The 22,086-nt window shown below is 42.6% G+C and overlaps 1 protein-coding gene across 2 annotated transcripts in view; it reads right to left on the reverse strand.

Annotated features, from left to right (window-relative positions):
- Positions 1 to 22,086, reverse strand: part of PIN1 (peptidylprolyl cis/trans isomerase, NIMA-interacting 1) — a 37,404-nt gene that overhangs the window by 5,119 nt on the left and 10,199 nt on the right. For both annotated transcript variants that reach the window (XM_026673845.2, XM_026673846.2), the window contains exons 2-3: positions 20,141 to 20,341; positions 5,100 to 5,210 (exon numbers count right to left, since the gene is read on the reverse strand). In XM_026673845.2, coding sequence (XP_026529630.1) covers positions 5,100 to 5,210; positions 20,141 to 20,341 — 312 coding nt within the window. The remainder of the gene's footprint in view (positions 1 to 5,099; positions 5,211 to 20,140; positions 20,342 to 22,086) is intronic.

Raw genomic sequence — 22,086 nt, forward strand, 5'->3', positions numbered from 1 at the left:
AAACATACAAATGTTATTATTAGAAGCTCATCAAGACAAAAACCAAAACCTGCCACAAAATTGCTCGTAATACCTTCTTAAGGTCCTGAAGACAGGAGAAAAGTTAACCAGATGCTTTGGGCATGAAAATCCAGATCTGGCTTTACTACACTGTAACCACTTGCCTTTAAGTGTACTTTCACTAACCATGAGTTCGAAAGCCTTTCTTTCCTAATTGACCAAGGTGGGATGGTTGACACAGTCAGAAGATACAAATAAGCAGCATAAACGCACATGAAATACAGTACATAAATGCCTATATTAAAAATACAAAGCTTTTCTTTCTGGAAATACTGTTAAGGTCACTTAGTATAATGATTTCAGATTTTTATTGATCAAAGTATCAGATATATTGACCTTTATACACGAGAATTTCAGGCTCTGACAATTTGATGGCTATTGGATATTTCTAGCATCTGGTGTAGACTATGACTTCATCATAATTAATTAAATTAGTTACTTGAATACTAAATTATGCCATTATTTTCAAGTAGCTCATTTCAACAAGATGATTGGGTTAAGTTGGTAGCAGATCTGGTCAGAGCTTTCTCTGCATGGAGAGAAACTATAAGGCACATATTTTTTTCTCTGCAATTTTTGATTCACCAGTCAGGGACTCAGACCAATTTACAAATTAAAAATGTTTAAATGGTCTATATATTATCTGTATTATGTTCATTACAGTATACTTTCCTAGTAGCATATATATTTGAATTCAGGTTCAAGAAAGTTGCACAAAAGCATTATCAATCATTAAGGGGAACACTGCCTCATACCAGATATTTTATTCCCAGATCAAACAATTGCTGCCCCTTGTTCTAGAATGAAAAGCTGTATTGTTTGATTCTCAATCTCTTCTAAAGAAATTATTTTTGTAGAAAATATTCAAGATACAAACTTAACGAGTAATGATAAAGATGCCCTATCAAAAAATGAATTATTCCCTCTCAATAGCTTCTTGATTCTTGAGCATGCCTCAACATCAAGAAAACTCAGTAGAGACTGTCACCACCCCTGGAATGCTTCAAAACAATGGAGAAAACCTAAAGAATGTGGACATTTTTCGGTATCTGGGATCCTACCTCCAAGGCAATAGCAACATCAGCCTGGACGCATTGGCGAGAATTCACCGGTGGGTTATGTGACAGACAAATGCCAACCCGTCTTAAATCTACTTTTTACAAGACAACCATCTGCCCTGTATAGCACTGAATGCTGGGCAGCAACAACAGGGACCGAAAGTTATCTCCATACCATGGAAATGTAAATACTTCATTGGATATCGGAGATCTCCCTTCTTAACCACATCACAAATGACCCCATTTGGCAATATTTTGGAGTGGCACCAATTATAGAGAAGATGAGAGAAGGCTGGCTCCACTGGTATGGACATGTCCTGCACCTTCCACCATTGCCAAGAATGCTTACCAACTAGAAGTCAATAATCAGCTATCTCACAGGCATCCAAAACAGAGATGGCAAGACAAAGATATGCAAGTTGCAGGCCTGCGCTCTGGAGACGCAGCTGACCGTGGAAAATGGTGTTCAATGATCCAAAAAGCAGACCCTGCAGTAGTGGGAATACGCTAGGAAGAAGAATAACTTCTTGATTCTGCACTTGCCATTGCAGCCCACTCATTCAGAGTTCTCCTATTCACTTCTATTAGAAGGTATTTCTAGGCCATGTATCATCCCACACTACCTTTCCTACAACCTGGTGACATGTTCTATACTCAACTTCTTGAAATTTCCAGTTTCAAAGAAAATGAGGTTTCTAGCTTTTAAAACAAAAATCATACAAGCAACAGCTAGTGAAATTCAGAAGTTTAAGGCCAGATCAAGTTTGGCAAAATGGGAGAACTTCAGCCCATGAGATACAGTTTTTTTTCCTTCTCAGATGAGGAAAATAAGCAGAATAGATGATACAAAATAAATATGTTAGTAGAATTAATTAGCAGCAGTTTAGTAGAATTCCAGTGATCTTGGTAAACAAGTCAACATCTCAATTTATGAATTGAGATCTCAGGCATGGAAAGGCGTTTCCCAATACCTGCTAGCAGCAACTCTTGTTCGCTGTCATTGAGCTTCAGCATCTTTTAATTTTCAAACAAAAATAGTGTCTCATGAAAGCCAGGAGAGACATAGCAACAGAAACATTGCTAGGCCTTTTCTATTAGCGTCTTTTATTTTCAAAACAAGCAGATAATATCCCACACTTAGGAATCTGATTGATAGAGGAAATCTTTTACTATTTTCCTATAAACCTTTTTTTTTCAAGCCTAAAGGATATCTGATTTCAGGATTTTTAAGACAAAGGCCCAGAAATGGATACAATTGTCCTGGGTAGCATACTTGAGGCCAAAGACAGATTATCCATAGTGTTTCAAGGTACATTATGCTGTGCCCAAGGCTAGGAAAACTAACCTAATGTAAAGGAAACAACCTTCAGATAGTAAATTGCTTAACAATAAAGTATCCATTAATATAAATATACAGTAGGAACTAGAGAGAAATAATGATTCAGCTGGGCTGACAGAGCAGGTAGGAAGGTTTATTATATGCAGGATGTGTTAGGAATGTAAGTCACCTAACAGTTGGGTTGGAAAATATATAAACCAGGATAGACATTTTAATACTGTCTCTTTAAGGGAATGCTAAAATTGTAATTGGGTGTGGTTCCTCAAACGGCCATAAGATGGAGCCAGAAACCTGGGTTGTTCTGTCCTGTTGTTGAGAGTGTTGCCATTCCTGTATTTCCCTATTGATTGTTGCTGATCATAGTTCTTCTTGCATTTGATGTAAGTCTGTTACTGAACTGTTTTTGATACTGGACTTTGATTTTGGATTATCCCTGGACTGAAAACTGACTGCTTTAACCGTGTATGACTTGGACTGTGTTTGGGCTTTGCTTAACAGTTTTACTGGAAGTAAAAACCTACATTTTACTATACAGTGTATCTGTGTGCTAGTTGTGTGTTATTCTTCACTACTCTCACTACGTCTCCCTGTGTGCGCTCATTCTCCTAACAGGGAACTACCTCAACAGGATGCATGCAAACAATGCAGCATCTTCACCTATTATGGCTTAGAATGCTTTTTATTAAATGCTACAATTATTTTGATCCAAAGCAAAATCCAAGATGCATGATAGACTCCATTTCTCAAAGAAAGTTTAACAAGGCACCTAACATATTCAGTAACATCAAATAGTTGAAAAGGAGTCCTTGAGCAGTGCAGACAAGTGTCAAAACAGCATATTCACAGAATATGAATACTCAAGTTACAAAGTGGGCAGCATTTGTAATAAGTCATTCATAAGTCACTGCAATAAGTCATTATGACTATTATTAAGTGTTGTACCTTATGATTCTTGACGAATGTATCTTTTCTTTTATGTATACTGAGAGCATTTGCACCAAGACAAATTCCTTGTGTGTCCAATCACAGCTGGCCAATAAAGAATTCTATTTTATTCTACAAGTAGAGGTCACCAAATAAGGGGCCCTCTATCTTGTGACAGTTGTCATAAAAAGCAGTATTTCCAAAGGGAGATAGACCATAGTTGGGCTTAATCGTGGCATTGTTAATTTGGCCAAAATTAGGAAATGTTGTTATCATTAACATAAGACCTCTCAACAAGACATCGGTCAACTTTTGGAATCTTAAATTCTCTTCAATAACTCTAAGCAGCACAATGGCCACATTCAGCTTTTTTGCCTATGTGGAATTTTAAATAGCTCCCCCTTTTTTCCCCATTATGTATGATTCTCAGAAACTGCCTTGACCAATCCCTGCAATTTTCTTGGCAAGATTTTTTAAAAAGTAGTTTGTCATTGCCTGGTTCCTCCAGCTGAGAATGAGCCCAAAGCTATGTGGATATGTGCCTAAGGGGAGACTAGAACTCAGTTTCCCAGTGTCTAGCCTTGTGCCTTAACTGGCTCTCAGTTCACCTCTTAGAAGTCTCCTATTCCTATCTAGAAAATCTCTTCCTCCCAAAAAATAATCAGACCAAAAAGTGCAGCCATAACTCTTTTAGTGATAGAGGTTTCATACTGGACGTTCCCCTGAAGGTTGAGGAGCTGAGTTGCGGCTTTTGACTCCTCAAAAGTTGCCAATCCCAGACCTATGGACATTCTGATACCCTCTGTCCCCTTCTCTATGTGTGTTGCTGTATGTACTTTTATATGTACTCTCATTTTGTACAAGAAAAATAGTAAAAAGTTGGTTGCTTCAACAATATATGCTGTAACAAGGACATATCTTCCGTAACGCATGATCTGATTAGTGAAAGGTATGTTATTATTAGATATGTAATCTGCAAGCTGAACACAGAGCTATTTTCATAATATCTAGAACTTCTTCAAAAGAATGATCCCAAAATTAAGCTTCCTTGAAGCATAAAAGAGAACAGCCTACAACAGCCCAGACAACTTTCAAAGCTTGGTTTTCTTTTCGAGAATTGGCTTGATAATATGGCCATTGTTATAGGCTCTGATTATCTTGAGCAGGAGTGTCAAACTTGGTTTCATTGAGGGCTGCATCAGGGCTGTGTTTGACCTTGGGGGCCAGGGTGGATGTGGCCAACTCAACCTCACTCATGTTAGGGGCGCCTGTGGTGGCCCAAGGGCGCTGCCAGTGAAAATAGGCTCCCGAGCTCTTCTTTCAGTTGCAATGGCTTCCTGAAACCCTTTGCCAGCAAAAATGGAGCTTGGGAGGGCCACCCATAGCCCTCCCGACGTCCGTTTTCACTGGCAGAGGTACTGCGGGCTGGTCCTTTGCTGTTTCCAGGGCAGCCCCACGGGCCAGATCTAAACATCCCGTGGTCCGGATCTGTGACCCCCCCCCCAGGCCTTGAGTTTGACACCCCTGGTCTTGAGGGTTGTTCTGTATTCAAAAACATTGATTTATTCATTTTGCTCCCTCTTTAGCATGTGCTTCACAAAAAAGCAATTATTTCTAAGGAGAGGAAAATCCAGTGTCCTTCCTTTTATAATCTTGATAGATATCCCCCAACCTGTTCAGAAAGCAGGACTACAGCCCCATAAAATCAATTGACTCACCTCTTCCAAAAGTACCCAGGTCTCCCCCTGCCTTGGCTGAGCTGCAGTCACTGAACTGTGATGCTAAGGATTCAAAATCTTCCTCCCCAGATTTAATCTTCTGGATGTAGCCTATGGAGAACAGGGAGTAAAAGAGTTAAGTATCAAGAGGTCTGCTATGAAAAGAGAATATTTCTAGTTACAAAGCTAGGATTACTTAGGATGTTACTGTTAATCCTACATCTAGATAATCGCAGGGGTTTCTTTTCATTTTTTAGGAAGGAAAGATCCACAAAATCATATTTTTTTTCTTCTACAAAAAAACAATATTTCCATATAGAAAGCTATGTATCATAAAACACATGATATGCCTAACATTGCTTATTCTCTAGAACAGGGGTCCCCAACCACCGGGCCGCGGACCGGTACCGGTCCGTGGATCACTTTGTACCAGGCCGCAAAGAAAAAAAAAGAAAAAAAATGGCGGCTTTCTTCGCCTTCGGTGAATGCTGCTGGGATCAGGGATCAAGGACACAAATGAAAGAAGGGGAGGGAGGAAGCAACCAAAGCCTGTCCTGCTCTCTGGCTCAGTGGCTTCTGTTTCCTCCCGCCTCGTTCCTCTCTCAGTCGCTCTCTCGCTCCTCCACCAGCCCAGGAAGAAACTGCTTCAAAGAAGCCGGCAGGGTGGCTTTTCCTGTCAGCGCAGCTCCTCCAAAGCGCCCGTTCACCCCCACCCCGCCGCCCGTGGTTCAATCCAGTGCTCCGTTCTGCCTGCCTGCCTGCCTTCGTTTCTGGTTGTTTGGGAGCAGCTTCGGCTGAGAATAATAACTATTCGCCTCTTTTTATCAGCCGAAGCTTCTCCGAAACAACCAGAAACGAAGGCAGGCAGGCAGAACGGAGCACTGGATTGAACCGCGCATGGGCGGCGGGGTGGGGGTGAACGGGTGCTTCGGAGGAGCTGCGGCGACAGGAAAAGCCACGCTGCCGGCTTCTTTGAAGCAGTTTCTTCCTGGGCTGGTGGAGGAGCGAGAGAGCGACTGAGAGAGGAACGAGGCAGACACCTGAGGGAGGGAGGAAGACACCTGAGGGATGGGGCTGAGGAAGGCAGGGCCGAGAGCCGTGGGCCGCTGCCGCCCAGCGCTCAGTTTTGAAGGCGCTCCTCAGCCCGGCGCAGTTCCTGAATCTGCAGCTGAAACCCTCCGTTTTAAATGTCCCAATAGAAGAGAATATCTGTCGCTCAGGGTTGCAATGAGGAGGCATTGGCGCTCCCTGAACTTGGTGGTTTGCTGGCAAATGTTTTATTACCCGACTAGGTAACAACATCAGATGTTACCTAGTCAGGTAATGAAACGTCTGCAAGCAAACCACCAAACTCGGACTCCCCCCCCTCTCCCTGGTCCTTGAAAAAGTGTTTCTGCTTGAAACTGGTCCCTGGTACAAAAAAGGTTGGGGACCACTGTTCTAGAATACTTTTTTTTTGATATGGGAATTCGAAAGGTTGGGGGAAGGGGAAGCATTATCTTATATTTGAAGTGGCTGAATCCGGATAAGTTTCACTGTGGATACCAATCTCCCTCCTAAACCATTCTCTTTCTGTTGTTATACTGTACATATATTATCCTAAACTGCCTACTAGTTATTTATTCTTAAAATACACTATCGAAAACCTACTTCTTCTTTTGTTGTTATTTTTGCTAAAAACAACCCTCTGTACTGCAGTTCACCTATTTCACCTTCATCCTATCTGGTTTGGCTTTGCAGGACAACTGTATTTTTTTAAAAAAAGATGAAAAGCATCATATGTGAAAGTTACCCATGCCTAATTGCTTTCCAGTAGTTTTCTATAAGCAGGAATTGTCTTCTTATACAGTAGTACTTGTAGCAAACAGTATTACCATTTATTGTGCAACATAAGACAGTCAAAATAAGTGAGCCCCCATTCACTAATTTTAGGGAGAAGTTACAATCAAGAGGAGCTTTCTCTCTTCCCAAATACAATTATTGTTAATGTGAAAGTGAATAATTTGATTGTCCCACTCCCCCACACCATCTTCAGTCCTTCACTTTTGCCTGTCTGGGGGACTGAACAGGGAGTCCTCAGTATAATTAAGTTGGCTCTCTATGCAATTTAAAACCTGGAAAATCTTACTTGCATAATAATAAATTGAGGGGGAGGGAATCTACCTGTTGTTTTGTGTTACAGCTAATTAGGTTTTATAAATATTAAATCTAAGTTCTTTCAGTTATGCTTTAAACTGTTCTCAACTTACCTTTATAGCAATGTAATTTGCCTTGATTTCATAAGAACTTTTTCTTTGATCATTCCCTTGCTTCACTCCCTGATGAACACTTATGTGTACTGGCATCTTGCCTCCCATATAAATAAAAGCAAATTGCTTTGCAGTTTAGGAAACATCTTTTCAAAAACCATAGGTTAATTGCAACGCAGCAATTATTCATTCTTTGTGTTTTTTAAGCCTCCATATTTGCCATACAGTATGTTCTTTTGGTTATTTAAAAATTGCTTATAGTTCCTATGGCCTTGTAAAACACATGCAACTGTGTTCCGTATCTGTATTCTGTTCAAAGTGTTTAAGAGTGTTTTATACTTTTATTTTCATGCGAAGTTTGCAAACTTGTTTAGGCTGTTGAGAGTCTGCAAGCAGCCAAGGGGTACTCAATGAGTCTTGAGGTTGCACAGGGACTTGAATCTAGATCTTGTGCATGCAAGTCTAATATGTAAGCCATTTCAGTTGTCACATTCTGATACATTTGGTATCCCCAGTGGTCACTAGCAGCATTTCTAAAAACACTCAAGATCCCAATGAAGAAATGTGTAACCTCTCCTTGCTAGTTATATCAGCACAACGGTGGTTGTTTGAAGCTAAAAGAAAATATAAATGGAGACTCAAGAGAGGCTCAACAGAAATGCCGATGTTTACTTTGTATGCATCACAATTAAGGAACAGAGTCGGTGCTCAGCTCAACACTACTTTACAACAATCTGCAGATGCTGCTGTTCTTTGATGAGTTACATTTGCTGGAAACTGGGCAATTCTCTTTCTGTCCTTCAGAAGTATTGGGAATACAACTTTCAGAATTCACAGCCCGTGTGACTTAATACGGTCTGGGTACACCTGGAGAGGCTGTTCTAATCTTATCTATTTATAACAACAAAAACCTGCTTACATGGCAGTCCAGCCAGGAAGAACTGTGTGATAGAGAGTCCAGTACTTCTTTAATGGCACTGCTTAAGCATTATTGTGTTACTTGCAAGACAATTGAGCAGATGTTACTTACAGATGTACACTGAACAAATTTATGGAAGTATACTGAAAACCAAGATCAAATGAACTATTTCCTACAAAGACTAGCTAAGCATTCAAGCAGGATTTTCCAACCGAGCACTCCAGAAATACATTTCTGATTTCTCTCCTGCAGTGAGACGTGTTTATGCAGATCAATAGCACCTGGATAGAAAGCAAATGGCACGTTGGCATTTGAATTGTCCAAGAAGTGCTGTTTTGGAAGGGATGGGAGGTAGTGGGTGACTATCAATTCACCTAAATAAAATGAGCTGCAACTTATCAAGCCCTCTAACTGCAGAAAATGAGATCTACTTCTGAAGATGTTGTATTTTTGGATGCACTCTTTTTTCCTATGAGTATTTATATAAATACAGATCACATATTTAGTGCTCCAACAAGTATACAAGATCCCGTATATGGCCACTGTCCCACCATGTTGGTCTCCGGACAATCTGGGGTAGGCCCATGGTTATCCCTGAACTCATGAGCCACCTCAGACTCCACTCCTAAAGAAGGCAGACTGAAGTTCCCCAAAATTGTAGATCTGGAGAATTACACTGCCAGCTCAGAAATTAAGGTAAGAAGCACAGGAGTTGCTGTACAGCAGGGAGGCTGGTAGAACAGCAGCAATCCCAACTGATTTCTAGAGGTCAACTTAATGAACAGGAGCTCACTGATCTGGCAACCTTGTAGTTCAGCAACTCTGAAGCCAGTAAGAAATTCCCAGATAACAATCATCCCACCCTCCACCCTGGGATCTTGGCTGATGCCACACCTGAAACCCAGCTGGGCATATCTCTGGAAGAGCAATGTCCCTTCTAGTCCGAGCCAGCTCTAAAGTGATACACGCCAGATGATCCATTCATTAATGGTTAAATCACTGGTGAGAGAAGCTTTATTAGACCGACCTAGCATTCAGAAGCGGGAGCCGAAAGCCAGGGCTTCTGAAGATCTACTGATAGGGTATCAGGGTCTGAAATTGAGAAGCTAGAATGTGGAACCCCTATAAACAATAGTCCTGCATCCCCCAGGAGTGGCCTGCTCCTTCTCTCCCACCATATCTCATCTTGCCTATCACTATCATAATATTTTGGCCCCAACAGCAGCCCCATGCCCATATTATCATTTCTTCAGGTTTTGGGGTTAATGAGTAACAGAATATAAATATCCAAGCCCCTTAGTTCCCAAGACAAGGAACCAGCTGTTATTCAGAATAGAACAGAACAACAGAGTTGGAAGGGACCTTGGAGATCTTCTAGTCCAATCCCTGGGAGGAGCAGCTAGGCACCCCGAGAGACTTCACCAACTGTCAAGAGTTTGTCAGGGCACCCTATAATCACCTCTCCCTCTACTATGACACACCTGCACACACTAGCATAAACAGGCACCTCTCCTCAGCAGCTACCACGGCAGTCAAAAGGGTCTCTTCCCTTATACAGTCAGTTCCTCTTCCAACTCTCATCACGAGGAGGAATTCACAGGCACTCACTCACACCAACATCCAGGACCAGCCCTCACTTGCTACTTCCACAGGCTAGTAGAGGCTTTCATCCCGTCCAACTCCCCCACCAAATTTACCTCTGGTTCTCACCCAGAGAAGTTTATGGAAATTTTTTATCTGTAATGGGAGGCTAAACATGTTCAAGAGGAATTAGGTTACTGATGATCAAGCCATCATACTACAAATTCCAATAGCTAGGGAGCAACAGTGGCTGAACTATTGTCTCCTCTTCTCTTCTATTTTGACATCTTGAACGCCTCTGATTGATCACACATGGTTTCTTAGCCTACTGGAACCCTGCTAGATCACGCAACCAGCCCAACCTTATTCATGAGAAGGAATTTTTTTTTTTAAATCATGTTCCTTAGCATCTTAAGTTTTAAGATTTGCAGTCTTTTCCTCTACTACTATCTTGAGAGCCAGCAAAAACCTCAATTGGAAGGACAGAAACTGAAAGCGTCCGTGGAAAAAAATCTTTTTTGGGAGGTCACTTTGCTGCTGCCTTGTTCTCTGACTAACTTGGCTGGAGTTCATCCATTAGAGAGATTACTTCCTCCCTCTTTGTCCCAGCTATAAAGAATATAGAAGACTCCTTTGCTTGTGATAATTAATTTCTCTGCTAGAGGTTTCAGCGGGGCTAATTTAGTAATATTCTAAGATCATTAATATCCATTTCTGAAATAACAGAACTACTGCGATGCCGAGAACATTGTCTTCCAACAACTTAGTTCTTGCTGCATGCAGGTTTGGGCTGGATACTCTCCCGTGGACTACTGCCAGGATTCAAATTGAACTTATCTAACATTAAACTATCCTCAGGCTATGTAACTCAAGGAAAAGGGAAATAAGTAATAATTTTGGGAAGAGGGAAGAATGTGACAAATTCATAATTCAGTACTAAACCACTTGATTTCATTTCTTTCCCTCTAACAAGAAACAAAAAAAAAATCAAAACAGATGCAGTAGAGAACAAAAGATGGCAATATTTGCAAGTCCAGGCCTGCTGTCTTTCAAATGTTCTAGCTCTGTAGAAAAGCTTTCAGATTTAATCTAGCTGCCTTATGAAAAACCTTCGTGATGCACATAGCTTTGCTTCTAAACATTTTGTACCTGTTTGACAAAACTAGCAATATAAATGGCTCAACACAAGCAGCAAAGTATCTGTTAAATGAAGGACAGTCCTCAGCTTGCTGTTACACACACAGTTGTGTGACTGTGACGGTCATTAAATGGGCCATGTGTGTGCCTCAGGGGATTGGGGAAATTCTGGAGGCCTTGGACTGCTCCTCACCAGACCTGAAGGCCTTAGCCAGCTACAAGGTCCACCACCTTATGCAAAACTGCTGCAGGCTGGGAGGTCTCAGGCAAGTTAACTCATAAATGAATCTGGACAATCACTTTAAACAATTTAACACACTCACAAAGCTTCTGTCAATTCCCTTACCTCACAATGGTATTAATAAACACAGTAATAGCAGAGTTAAAATCTACTAAACAAATACATGACAGGCAATGATGATATACCTGTCAAACTGATGGCTCCCAAAGGATCTATTTAAACAATTCTGAGCTATAATTATGTTCATTAGATATGATACCTCTCTTCACAGAAATCCAATGAAGCTCAGCTGTTTGATTGCGACTGAGATGGGCATTGATGCAATACATTTTGTGAGATTTTGTTGTTGTTTTTGTTTATAATTTTACTTGCTCATTTTTAGAAGATAATAACAGGCTGTTCTCACTAAATCAACAGTATCAATCTTTCTTTATCAAGTCAAAGTACACATCTTTTAAATAATTATATGAAAACTTCCACGACCTTTGCAGCAAATTGAGTATTTCAAGGGCAGATGGAGGTTTTAGCAGAAAATGGATTTCCTTCCCTCCTGACCATAGTGTTTCATATTTTGTAGAATTATAAAAAAGATAATAAAAGTGACAAATGCATACATTCCTAACCCTGCAGCCGAAAAGTTGGATGAAACAACCTTTAATCACATCTTTCCTCCTGTCCTTAAGTGACATAGAAGATTGTTCTAACACAAAAATTATCAGATGGGATTGTCTCAGGGGCTTTCAATTGATACTTTAATACATTTTAAGCAACACTTGAATATAAGAACTACACCTGGAACTCATATAAAACAAGATTAAATTGTCTCTCTCTATAACCTTATCAGATGATGGAGGCCATTTATTGCTGCTGCAGAAACAACTTTTCATTTACCAGGTATTCTATCTGAAAAAGATAACATGCAGAAAAAAGCTGGTCTCAGAATTTCTACTTGAAAATGTAATTCTGGGACTTTGGTTTGCAGATAAAGGACTGTAGCTCCTGGAATAGTGACCTCATGTTAACATGTTTGCTCAATTTCAAGAAAATGTTGACAAAAATGTCCACTTCGTACTGTTTTTATACTCACAAAATTCAAGAAAATTCAAATTCTGTAGCAACTCTACATTAAAGTCAAAGTCCTTCAATTTAGGGATGTTATGAGTCCAGGCATAGATTAGAAGTTCTCTGCATAAGAAAGTGGGGGAGGGGGTTTATAAATAACTGGTTATCTTTTGATAGTTTTCCAGTTCCTTTAGTGATTCCTGGAGTACAGAATCCAAAGAGCCATCCTTCTTCCCCTAGCAAAAGAAGTGGGGGAGGAAAAGTGTCAGTTGTATTAGGTAGACAAGTCCATGAAATCAACTCCATGGGATGTCTACAACTATTTTTATTGAGATAATATTTATATAACCAATTAATATAGTTGCCCATCTCACAAACAAGTGCCTTGGGGCTGCCCAGAGATTAGCTATAATTACAGAAACTTACAGTCTGATTGTATTGTTCCTCTTCCCCCGTGTAGTAGTTCAGTGAATTAGGGAGATGTCTACCTGCACCAAATGGCAGCTGAAAAGCTATTTGTCCATTCTTATTTTGAATAATTTTTACCATGGAAGTGCCAGCTAACAAATCACTTTTAGTCCATTTACCTTTTCCCATGGAAGTCGGATCACTATTGCATGGAATAATGTGGGGAAGCGCCAAGAGAAGTGGTAACAGAAATGCTTTCTGAATGTTCTTTCTCTACCATTGGTTAATATGTTTGTGTGTGTGTGTGTGTGTGTGTGACTTGAGAAAGACAAAGAATATTTGTCATCTTCACTGTAGTCTGGTCTGTGCTTAAAGTTTTTGCCAAGATGAATGGTAATAACTGGCTAGTTCAATCTTCCTGGACATGGTGTGCCTCTGATAGGTTGAGATAAAGTATAACTAGAAGTTAGGAATCTTCTTTATTCTGCCTCATTGTTGAGATAGGATAATAATTGAAAATACAAGTGGCATCCCATGGAAGATTTTTATTCCTGCAGTAGTGCTAGCAATGCCAGTACCAACAAGGACGTATCAAGCTCTATTGACCGAGAGTTGGTTTTATATGAGTGCTGTAATCCTATCAGACAGTTGAAGCATCTCTTTAGAGGCATACTTTTGAAAGTCAGATATTTGCCAATAAACTGTGACATGCAATTGGGAAGAGAAAGGATTCCAAGGGCTTTAACCAATGAGAGAGGGGCTGACTACTACATATAAGCCATGAGTTCCACCCCTATCCTGCCTGTTTAGGGGCTCATGAAATGTAACTGATTTTAAAACCCTGCCTTGATATTTTTCACAGAGGCTCTTGGACTCAGAATTACCAGAATTTGGGGGAAAGGAAAGTATGATATAAAGGTATAATCATTTAAGAATAGAGCAAGCAAAGTATTTCACTGGGGCTTGACAAATAATAATAATGGGGGGGGGGGAAACACCCAACCAACGGAAGCAAAATTTTATTAGGTATGTGTTATGTATGTATTCTCCATTACCAGTATGAAATGATACTGTTCAGGAGAAAGTTTTATCACCTCATCTTGTATATGGATGTAATAGGTCTATTATAGGTTTTAGTAACCAGATTTTGTTAGAAAGTAGAATAGAACAGAATGGAATATTGGAATGGAACAGAACAGGAATAGGAATGGTTAGGGAGAGGGAGAGGAATAGGAAGAGGGATAGGGAGATGAAGAATAGGGACAGGACAAGAACTGAACAGAACAGTGGAATGGAATAGAATGGAATAGAAGAGTAGAGTAGAGTGTAGAGTAGATTAGAATGGAACAGAACAGAATAGAGGAATGGGATGGGATGGGATGGGATGGGTCATAACCCCCTCGAAGCCTGAGTCAGCAGAGGAGATAAGCCGGAGTTGAGGCCAACAGTGGTTGAGGGGGAAGCCTCATTGGCTTCGGAGGAATGCGGTAGAGTGCGCCGTCAGACCTCGAGGAACCGGAAGGGCCACAGCTTTGTAGGCCTGCTCAATGCAAGATCTGACCCACCTGCTAATAGTAGGAGAAGAGTCCTTGTGCCCCAAGTGAGAAGGGAAAAGGAAACAAAATGGCTTCAGACTTCCTGAAGGAGGAAGTGCGCTTAATGTATATTGTAAGAGCCCTACCTATGTCTAGCGAGTGCCACTGCTGCTCAAAGTCATGGTGCGGGAGGGGGCAGAAGCCAGGCAACATAATGTACTGGGACCTGTGAAACAGGTGTTAACCCTTGGAATAAATGAGGGGTCCATACTGAGGACAACCTTATCATCGTGAAAGGAACAAAGGTCCTGTCTGATGGAAAGAGCAGCGAGCTCGGATACCCACCTGGCTGAAGTGATGGAAACAGGGAACACTACCCTCAGAGTCAAGAAACAGAGAGACAATGTTCTAAGGGGTTCAAAATGGGGCTTTGTAAGGGCATAAAGGACCACATGAAGATCCCAGGAAGGATACCTGTGAACCACCAGAGGGTGCAGGTTGGAAGCCCCTTTCGAAAACCTCCTGACTGGAGGGTGATGGGATAAAGAAGGAAGCGAACCCCATGAAAGAACCGAGGAGAGGGCCTCAACCTGCCTGCGTAAAGGTGTTGGGGGCCAAACCTTTCTCCAGATCATGCTGAAGGAATCTAAGAACCTCTGCCAACTGGGCTAAAGCGGGAGAGAGAGAGACCCTCCCTAAGGCGCCATCGGGAAGGGCCTTCCAGGTGGCATCATAGATGCGCCTTGTGGGAGGTTTGCGAGATGCCAGGATAGTGATGATGACCCTTTCAGGAAGATCAGCCACCTCTAGCCGCTGCCGCTTAAGTGCCACATGGTCAGCTTGAGCCACTGGGGCTCCGTGTGGAGCAGAATCCCCTGATGAAGAGAGATTAGATGGGCTGGGATCCTCCAAGGAGAAGCCACTGACAGGTTGACCAGGTCCGCAAACCAGGGCGTCCTTGGCCAATAGGGTGCCAGGAGGAGGAGCTCCGCTCGTTCCTGCAACATCTTCTAAATTACCGCCGGAATGATGGGAGAGGGGGAAAGGCATAGAGGAGACTTTTGGGCCATCTGCACCGAAGGGCATTGGTCCCCTCTGCTTCCTGGCAAGGAAACCTGGTGAAGAATCTGGTGACCTGGGCAATTTGAGGAGTGGAGAAGATCCACCTCCGGCGTTCCGAATCTGAGGGAAAGGTCCCTGAATAGAGAAGGAGGAATAGACCATTCTGCCTGGTCGACTAGGCTCCTGCTGAGCCAGTCGGCCTGGGAGTTGTTGATCCCGGAGAAGTGGTCTGCCAAGATCAACAACAGGTGTTGCGCTGCCCATAACCCAACCATAGAGCCTCTCCCATGAGGGCTCTAGACCTCGTCCCCCCTCCCCGCCAGTTGACATGAGCCATGGCGGCCATGTTGTCCATAAGGACTAGAACATGAGAGCCGGTCACTGAGTGCCTGAAATGCTTGAGAGCTAGAAAATGGATCAAGGTCCTGAGCTATCTGGCCCTGCATATGGGAACCCCAACCCAGGAGGCTGGCATTGGTGGTTATCACTAGCCTGTCTGGGACCCTGAAAAGGAATCCCTTCCAGATTAACGGGGAACACCACCAATTGAGAGATCTCCGGATCTGTGGCGGGAGCGGGACCTTGATGGATGAATGGCTGGTTCCTGCTCGTTGGTAGGGAAGCAGGAACCATTAGAGTGGACAGGAGTGGAAAAATCCGTGGCTCTGGAGATATGACAAGGTAATTTGCAGATCCCGATGGGCTGCATGGATGAAGGAGGACAGAATCAAAATGTTGTCCAAGTAGCATTGGATCCTCACTGGAAGAGAAAGCAGAGATGCCATCAATGCTGCCAGAACCTTCGTGAAGACCCTTGAAGCCGATGAGAGGCCGAAGGGAAGTGCTCGATACTGCTAATGGGTATTCTGGTAACAGACACGGAAAAACTGGCGATGATGAGGCCCAATGGGGATGTGGAGGTAAGCCTCCATGAGATCAGTGGAAGAGAGGAGATCGCCCTCCCGAACACTCTCTAAAATAGAATGCAGAGTCTGCATTTTAAATAGCCTGTATTTTACAAATTGGTTGAGAAATTTTAGATCCAGGATGGTTCGCTATGCCGCCCTGAGGCTTTGGGAACAATGAAAGGCGAGAATAAAGCCCACGTCCCCATTGAGAGGGGGGAACAGGTTTGAATAGCTCGGATTTCAAGGAGGAGTTGAATGGCCTGATTCATGAGATCTTGCCTTGAAATGTCCCGAGAGACAGGACAGATCTTTTTTTTTTTTTAGGGGGGTGCATTAGGAAGTCCAATTGTAATCCTGACCTAATAGTGCTGAGCATGCAGGCATCCGCCGTTGACTCCTCCCATTTGGAGGCAAAGAAGGCTAGGCGACCTCCGATGGGTGGGGAGAACGAGGGATTACTTAGAGTGACAGCAGGAACGACCCCCACCCTCCCGAAAGGGCTGTTTACCAGTATAAGGAGCTGGGCGATAGTCGGCTCTCTTCCCAGAGGAAGAGAGAATTTTATGTTTATCTCTGGTTTCGATGAGATAAGGTTCCAGAGCATCTTGCCCAAAAAACTCCCCTGCTTATCTTCAATCCTTCTCTCTTCGGCCAACATGGCCTGGCCACCCCCCCCAAAAACCACCTGAAACCAGCTTCCATTTACGGCGTGACTCCGCCTGCCAATTTCTGAGCCATAACAGTCTTCTTGTTGCTACTGAAGATGCCATGGCCCTAGATGCAAATTTGGCGGAATTGAGAGTGGCATCTGCAGTGAATTCTGCCGCTGCGATAATCTTATTAAGGCCTTGGTGAGACCAAAGGTCAGATGTAGGCAATCTAATCTGGAGTTGGTGCAGCCACCGTATGGATGCCCACGTGAGAGTGCCAGAAAATGGGAACAAGGCCAGAACCGGAATGTCAACAGAAGGCACTGCCAGGGAATTGTCCAGGGCTGCACTGACGTTGTAGAAACGCTTATCCAGAGAAGATGGGCGAGGACCTGCCGAAGGGGAAGCGCACTGTTCCTTGACCATGTCCAGGAACAAAGTAGGAGAAGACAAAACCCCTGCCTGCACTACAGGCTTGGAGAAGAATGAGTCCCCTGGCTAGAGAGAATTCCTTGTGGCTCGGGAGCCACTTCCTCTGGCGACAGCTTAGCAGTGACCAAGGCCATGCTGAGTAATGGCCTGAAGAGAGAAGGATTGAAGACTAATGCAGAGGATGTCTGCTTTGGGCAAGAGTCCTCTTCCTCTGAAAGATTTTGGTCAAAGGTCTCGCCCTCTTCACGTTCTGAACGAGAGGAGTAACTGTGTTCAGATGGTGAAGCCCTTCCCTCCTCATCAACCTCCTCCCATTCTGGTAGAGAAGAATGGACCCTGAGGTCCTGGGGCCTGTGTAAATCAGGGTGATGAGGCAACTTATAGATTGAGAAGGGAGAAAGGCCTGAACCCTTTCCGGAGGTCGAAGGATTTGTTTGAAGCCTTCAGCCAATCCCTGCCTAATGGCCAAAGAGACAACATCTTGGATATCCCCTGGTCTATGCTCAAAGGTAGGGGCAGAAGGCCGAAGGCCCGCTGCTGAGGGAGTGAAGGTGGCTTCAGGCCTAGATTGAGAAGAGGTTCGAGGCCTGGAGGGAGGGGAAGGAGTATAGGGCCCAGAAGCCTGTTGGAAATAAGGCCCAGATCTGCTTAGATCCTGAAGATCATTGTACTGCAAAAGCCTCAGGAGACAGGCTCATAGATAACTTCTCCTGCCCTGGGAGGGCTTGGCTGGGGCCCATAGGTATGACCTGAAACATGTTGTAGTTGCACTCCCTTCTGTTGAATAGTTCTGTTGAACTGCCTCTCTAGGACTGCATGTCTGCGCTTTTCTGCCCTCAACTCAGCCTGAGTTGCCTTCTTAGGGGCTAGAGCCTTAGCTCTGATTTTAGCAGCCACCGCCCTCTGGACTGATTGGGTGCGTTGCCTACAACTTTTTCTCTTATTGGCTTAAGAGACTGTTCCACTGGGGGGGGTGGGGGACTCTGACCCTTATCTTGCTCCATTTGAAGAATAAAGGCTCTTACGCTGGAAAGAAACTGTTTGTAAATTTTTTGTATTAAGCCCCTTAGGGTATAAATTGGCCCCCGGGCTTACAAAATGGCTGCTCACCTCGTGGTGGAAGGCTTCAATCCAAGATGGCCGCTGACTATGGGAAACAGGCTCCGAGATCAAAGAATTTCTCCTTAGGCTATAAAGAGCCCCGAGTGAAGTCAGCAAAGGAAAGGGCAGCCTCTGGCCACACGATCAGCTGGCTGACGCTGGTATTGGTTTGCCAATCGCTTTTTACAACCGCTCAAACCGCAGGCGTGGGGGAGGTCTACAGACGCTGCCCAACTTGCCTGCACAGAGCTCTGTAAGCTGCTCCCAACGTGCAGGAGAGAGAGAGAGAGAGAGAGAGAGCCCTGCTCTCCTGGAAGAGCAGCTGCCCAGATCCCTGGGAGCTGCTTGAAGCGAGGAAAAAAGTACTGAAGATCGCTGGTGATTGCTATCTAACAGAACGCTTTCAGAGACACAGCTACTGACTGAAAGGAGCTGAGTCAAAAGCTGGGGTCTCTCCCGAGGGCTGGCTTTTATATCTTAGTACAGACTCAGCTATGACGTCATAGGAAGGAGTTAACCCTTCCTGGGTTCTCGATGCAGCATGGAGGAGAATAGGAATAGAACAGAACACTTTTTATTGGCCAAGTGTGACACAAGGAATTTTTCTCCGATGCATAAACTCTCAGTGTACATACAAGCAACAAGTTATTTGCATCAGTTTTTCTCTTGCTCTCCCTCCCTCCCTCTCTGTTTAGAAACATAACTAGAAACAAACGTAAATATAACTAGTGCAAATCGCTTCATGCTTCTGACCAAAGCTTTTGGTCATCCTACTGTATTTATTTTGCATATGTAAGTCATCATACTTTATATAGGACACAATATACTGTGGTAGTTGTAAATTCTGGGCAAAGATTGATGAGGTATAGGTCAGATGAATAAATGGATAGTTTTGGCAATAAGCCAAGCAATGGAAGCCTTTCATAGATCTTCCCAATTTCAAAATGTATTTTGCTATTCTAAGGCCTAGACCTAACAACATAATGGAATATGAGATTCCCAGGAATCAGCTCTCATAGCAGAATCAGCATGGTATTGGGCATATACAATTTGTAGAATTTGAAAGCCTCCCACAGAAACATACAAAACTGAAAACAAAAGGGGTGAAGCAGGGGGACCCTTCTACCACCTGGTATCACCCTATAGCAGTGATGGCAAACCTTTTCAGCACTGAATGCCCAAACTGGAACGTGTGTGCACTGGAAAACCGAAGACCAGCTGGTTGGTATGGATGCCTGTTTTGGGAGCGTTTGTGGGACTGTTTTCAGGCCTTTTGGGGCTGTTTTCTGGGCTATTTTGGGGGCATTTTTGGTGTGAAAAATGGCGTGAAAACAGCCCAAAACCAGCCTGAAAATGGTCCAGCAATGCCCCCAAAATGGCCTGGTTTTGGCCATTTTCAGGCCATTATTGAGCCATTTTCAGGCTGTTTTTTGGACCAAAAATGGCCTGAACCCCCCCCAAAAAAAAAAAAACAGCCTGAAAATGCCCAGAAAATGGCCTGAAAAACAGCCTTTTGGGGCCATTTTCCGGCACTCCAGCACCCGCAAAGACCATCTGGCCGGCGCCAGACACCCGAAGAGCAGCTGGCAACGGCACGTGTGCCCACTGGATGGCTCTGCGTGCCACAGGTTCGCCATCACAGCCCTACACTTATTAGGCTCCACAAAAATATTAAAGGACAGAATTGCATGAAGTGCCAGGTGCAGAAAGGAGGATTATAGACATTATGTTCTCACATTCCTTTGCTTTTACTTGCCATTAATTAGTTCCAGGGCCTCCTCCTTGCTTCGTGTGATTTTATCTTCCCTCCATGATGCGGGTCTCCTGGATTGATTGTGTTTCACCAAGAGATGTGAGCATCGCACTTTTGTTGGCTCCCCTTGACCATTCTTGCTGTTGCCAGTGGGGCGTTCCCATTGGCTGGCATTTGTGATATGATTGAAATAATAAACCCGCCCTGCAAAATAAAATAGAATGATGTTAGTTCTAAGGCAAAGCAGATCATTAAGAGCTTTGTTCTTTCTTAAAATAAATTTCCCATGATCTTCCCTTCCCGTCGTGATATTTTGGTTTTAACTTCTTTCCAGCATTTAATCCACCCTCATTCTCTTCCACATCAGCAGGTTGATGTATTACTTCTCAAATTTGTGCCAAGTGATCCAAGATACCCTCCCCAACTAGTATCAAGTACAGCCCCAGTACTATGTTATTTGTGATTTTACTGAATGTGTAAAATTTCACTAAACTATGTGAAAGAACAACATATCCCAGGTAAGTTTTAATAAACTGTTTTTGGTGATATCAAAATGAATTTTTTGTGGAAAAGAAAAAAGGAGAAATGTTCAATGTAAAAAAGCATTAGATACCACATTGATTTTCCAACAGAATGCATGGGCAATGGATATAAGGAAAGAGCATGTAGAAGCTGCTTGGAACATAATGTAAAGATTTACATCACAGAATGTCACAAATGTATATACATTAATGATAGGAAAATAGATGGCTCATAAAATGTAGTAAAAATTTATATAAGGGGATTATTGCTGCAAAAAATTGTACAAGAGAAAGACACTTATAGAGAACACAATTAAAAAGAGCAGGGAATAGCTAAGAGGAAAAGAAAATGCAGAGTGATTTTGATGGGAAAAAATGGGTTTCAGAAGAGGGCTAAACAAGGAGCTTCTAGCAGAGTTAATGTAATTAAAATTGACAAAATGAATTGGAATTAAACTGGCACAAGGCAATGCTAGGAGTATTTTGGAGATTTGTGGAATGACAGGAATAAGCTGAATAATGCAACTGGAATGAATATTTAAAAATGCAGGAAAAAAATTAACTGAATTAGGAATCTTATGGGACAGATAAATAACCTGTTGAAAAGTCCAACTGAAGCAAATGCTATTCATATAAATTCTAAAGAAAACTAATAATGAAAAGTTATACATGCTATGAGAATGTTAAAAATGATAAAGATTGCAGATGTTGAGAGCAAAAATTTTAAAATAAGAATGTGTGGATTACTTATAGAGTGGCTATGGAAACAGCAAGCAAAAGGAAGCAAAGGTGAATGCAAAAACAACAGGGAGATTAAATGTGCTTAGGAAGATGTTCAGCCAAATTCTGATAGGAAGGTTATGAAAGGTGATACTGAGCAAAATTTGTGAAGTAAACATTTATATTAGGCAGAAGGTATGTGTTTTCCTTTTCACCATGTCATGAAAAATGAATATGAGAAATAAAAGATTCTTGTATGTTTGTTGATTAAGAGAAAGTGCCTGACAGAAAGCTTAAATGATGTTTTGTGTGAATATACTATTAAACATTGGTCACTAAAGACAGTGAAAGATGGATAGAAAACATGCATAATAAATGGAATGTTTAACCAGCAGTTCAATGCCAAACATATACATACCAAATGTATGATGTTCCTTTGACTGCTTTAATGTATTTAGAGTACATCTTGAAGAGACCAAAAAAAGTGTTACTTTTGCTGCCCTCTTGTGGTGCCTGGAAGCTGTGGGGGGCCTGGTTGTAGTACATACAACAGGCTTCAGCAGAACTCTGATAAACCGAACTGCTTTAAGTACATGGAGTTTAAGGATCCAGGAGCTTAACATCTTTAGTTCTGGATGGGATTGCACTTCCTGAGACAGATCCTCTGCACAATTTGGGGATCCTCATAGATTCATGATTCCTGCTCAA

The sequence above is a fragment of the Notechis scutatus genome, chromosome 2 (genome assembly GCF_049901735.1).
Source record: "Notechis scutatus isolate UNSWTSFEM ecotype Mainland chromosome 2, rNotScu1.2, whole genome shotgun sequence".
Classification (NCBI taxonomy): Eukaryota; Metazoa; Chordata; class Lepidosauria; order Squamata; family Elapidae; genus Notechis; species Notechis scutatus.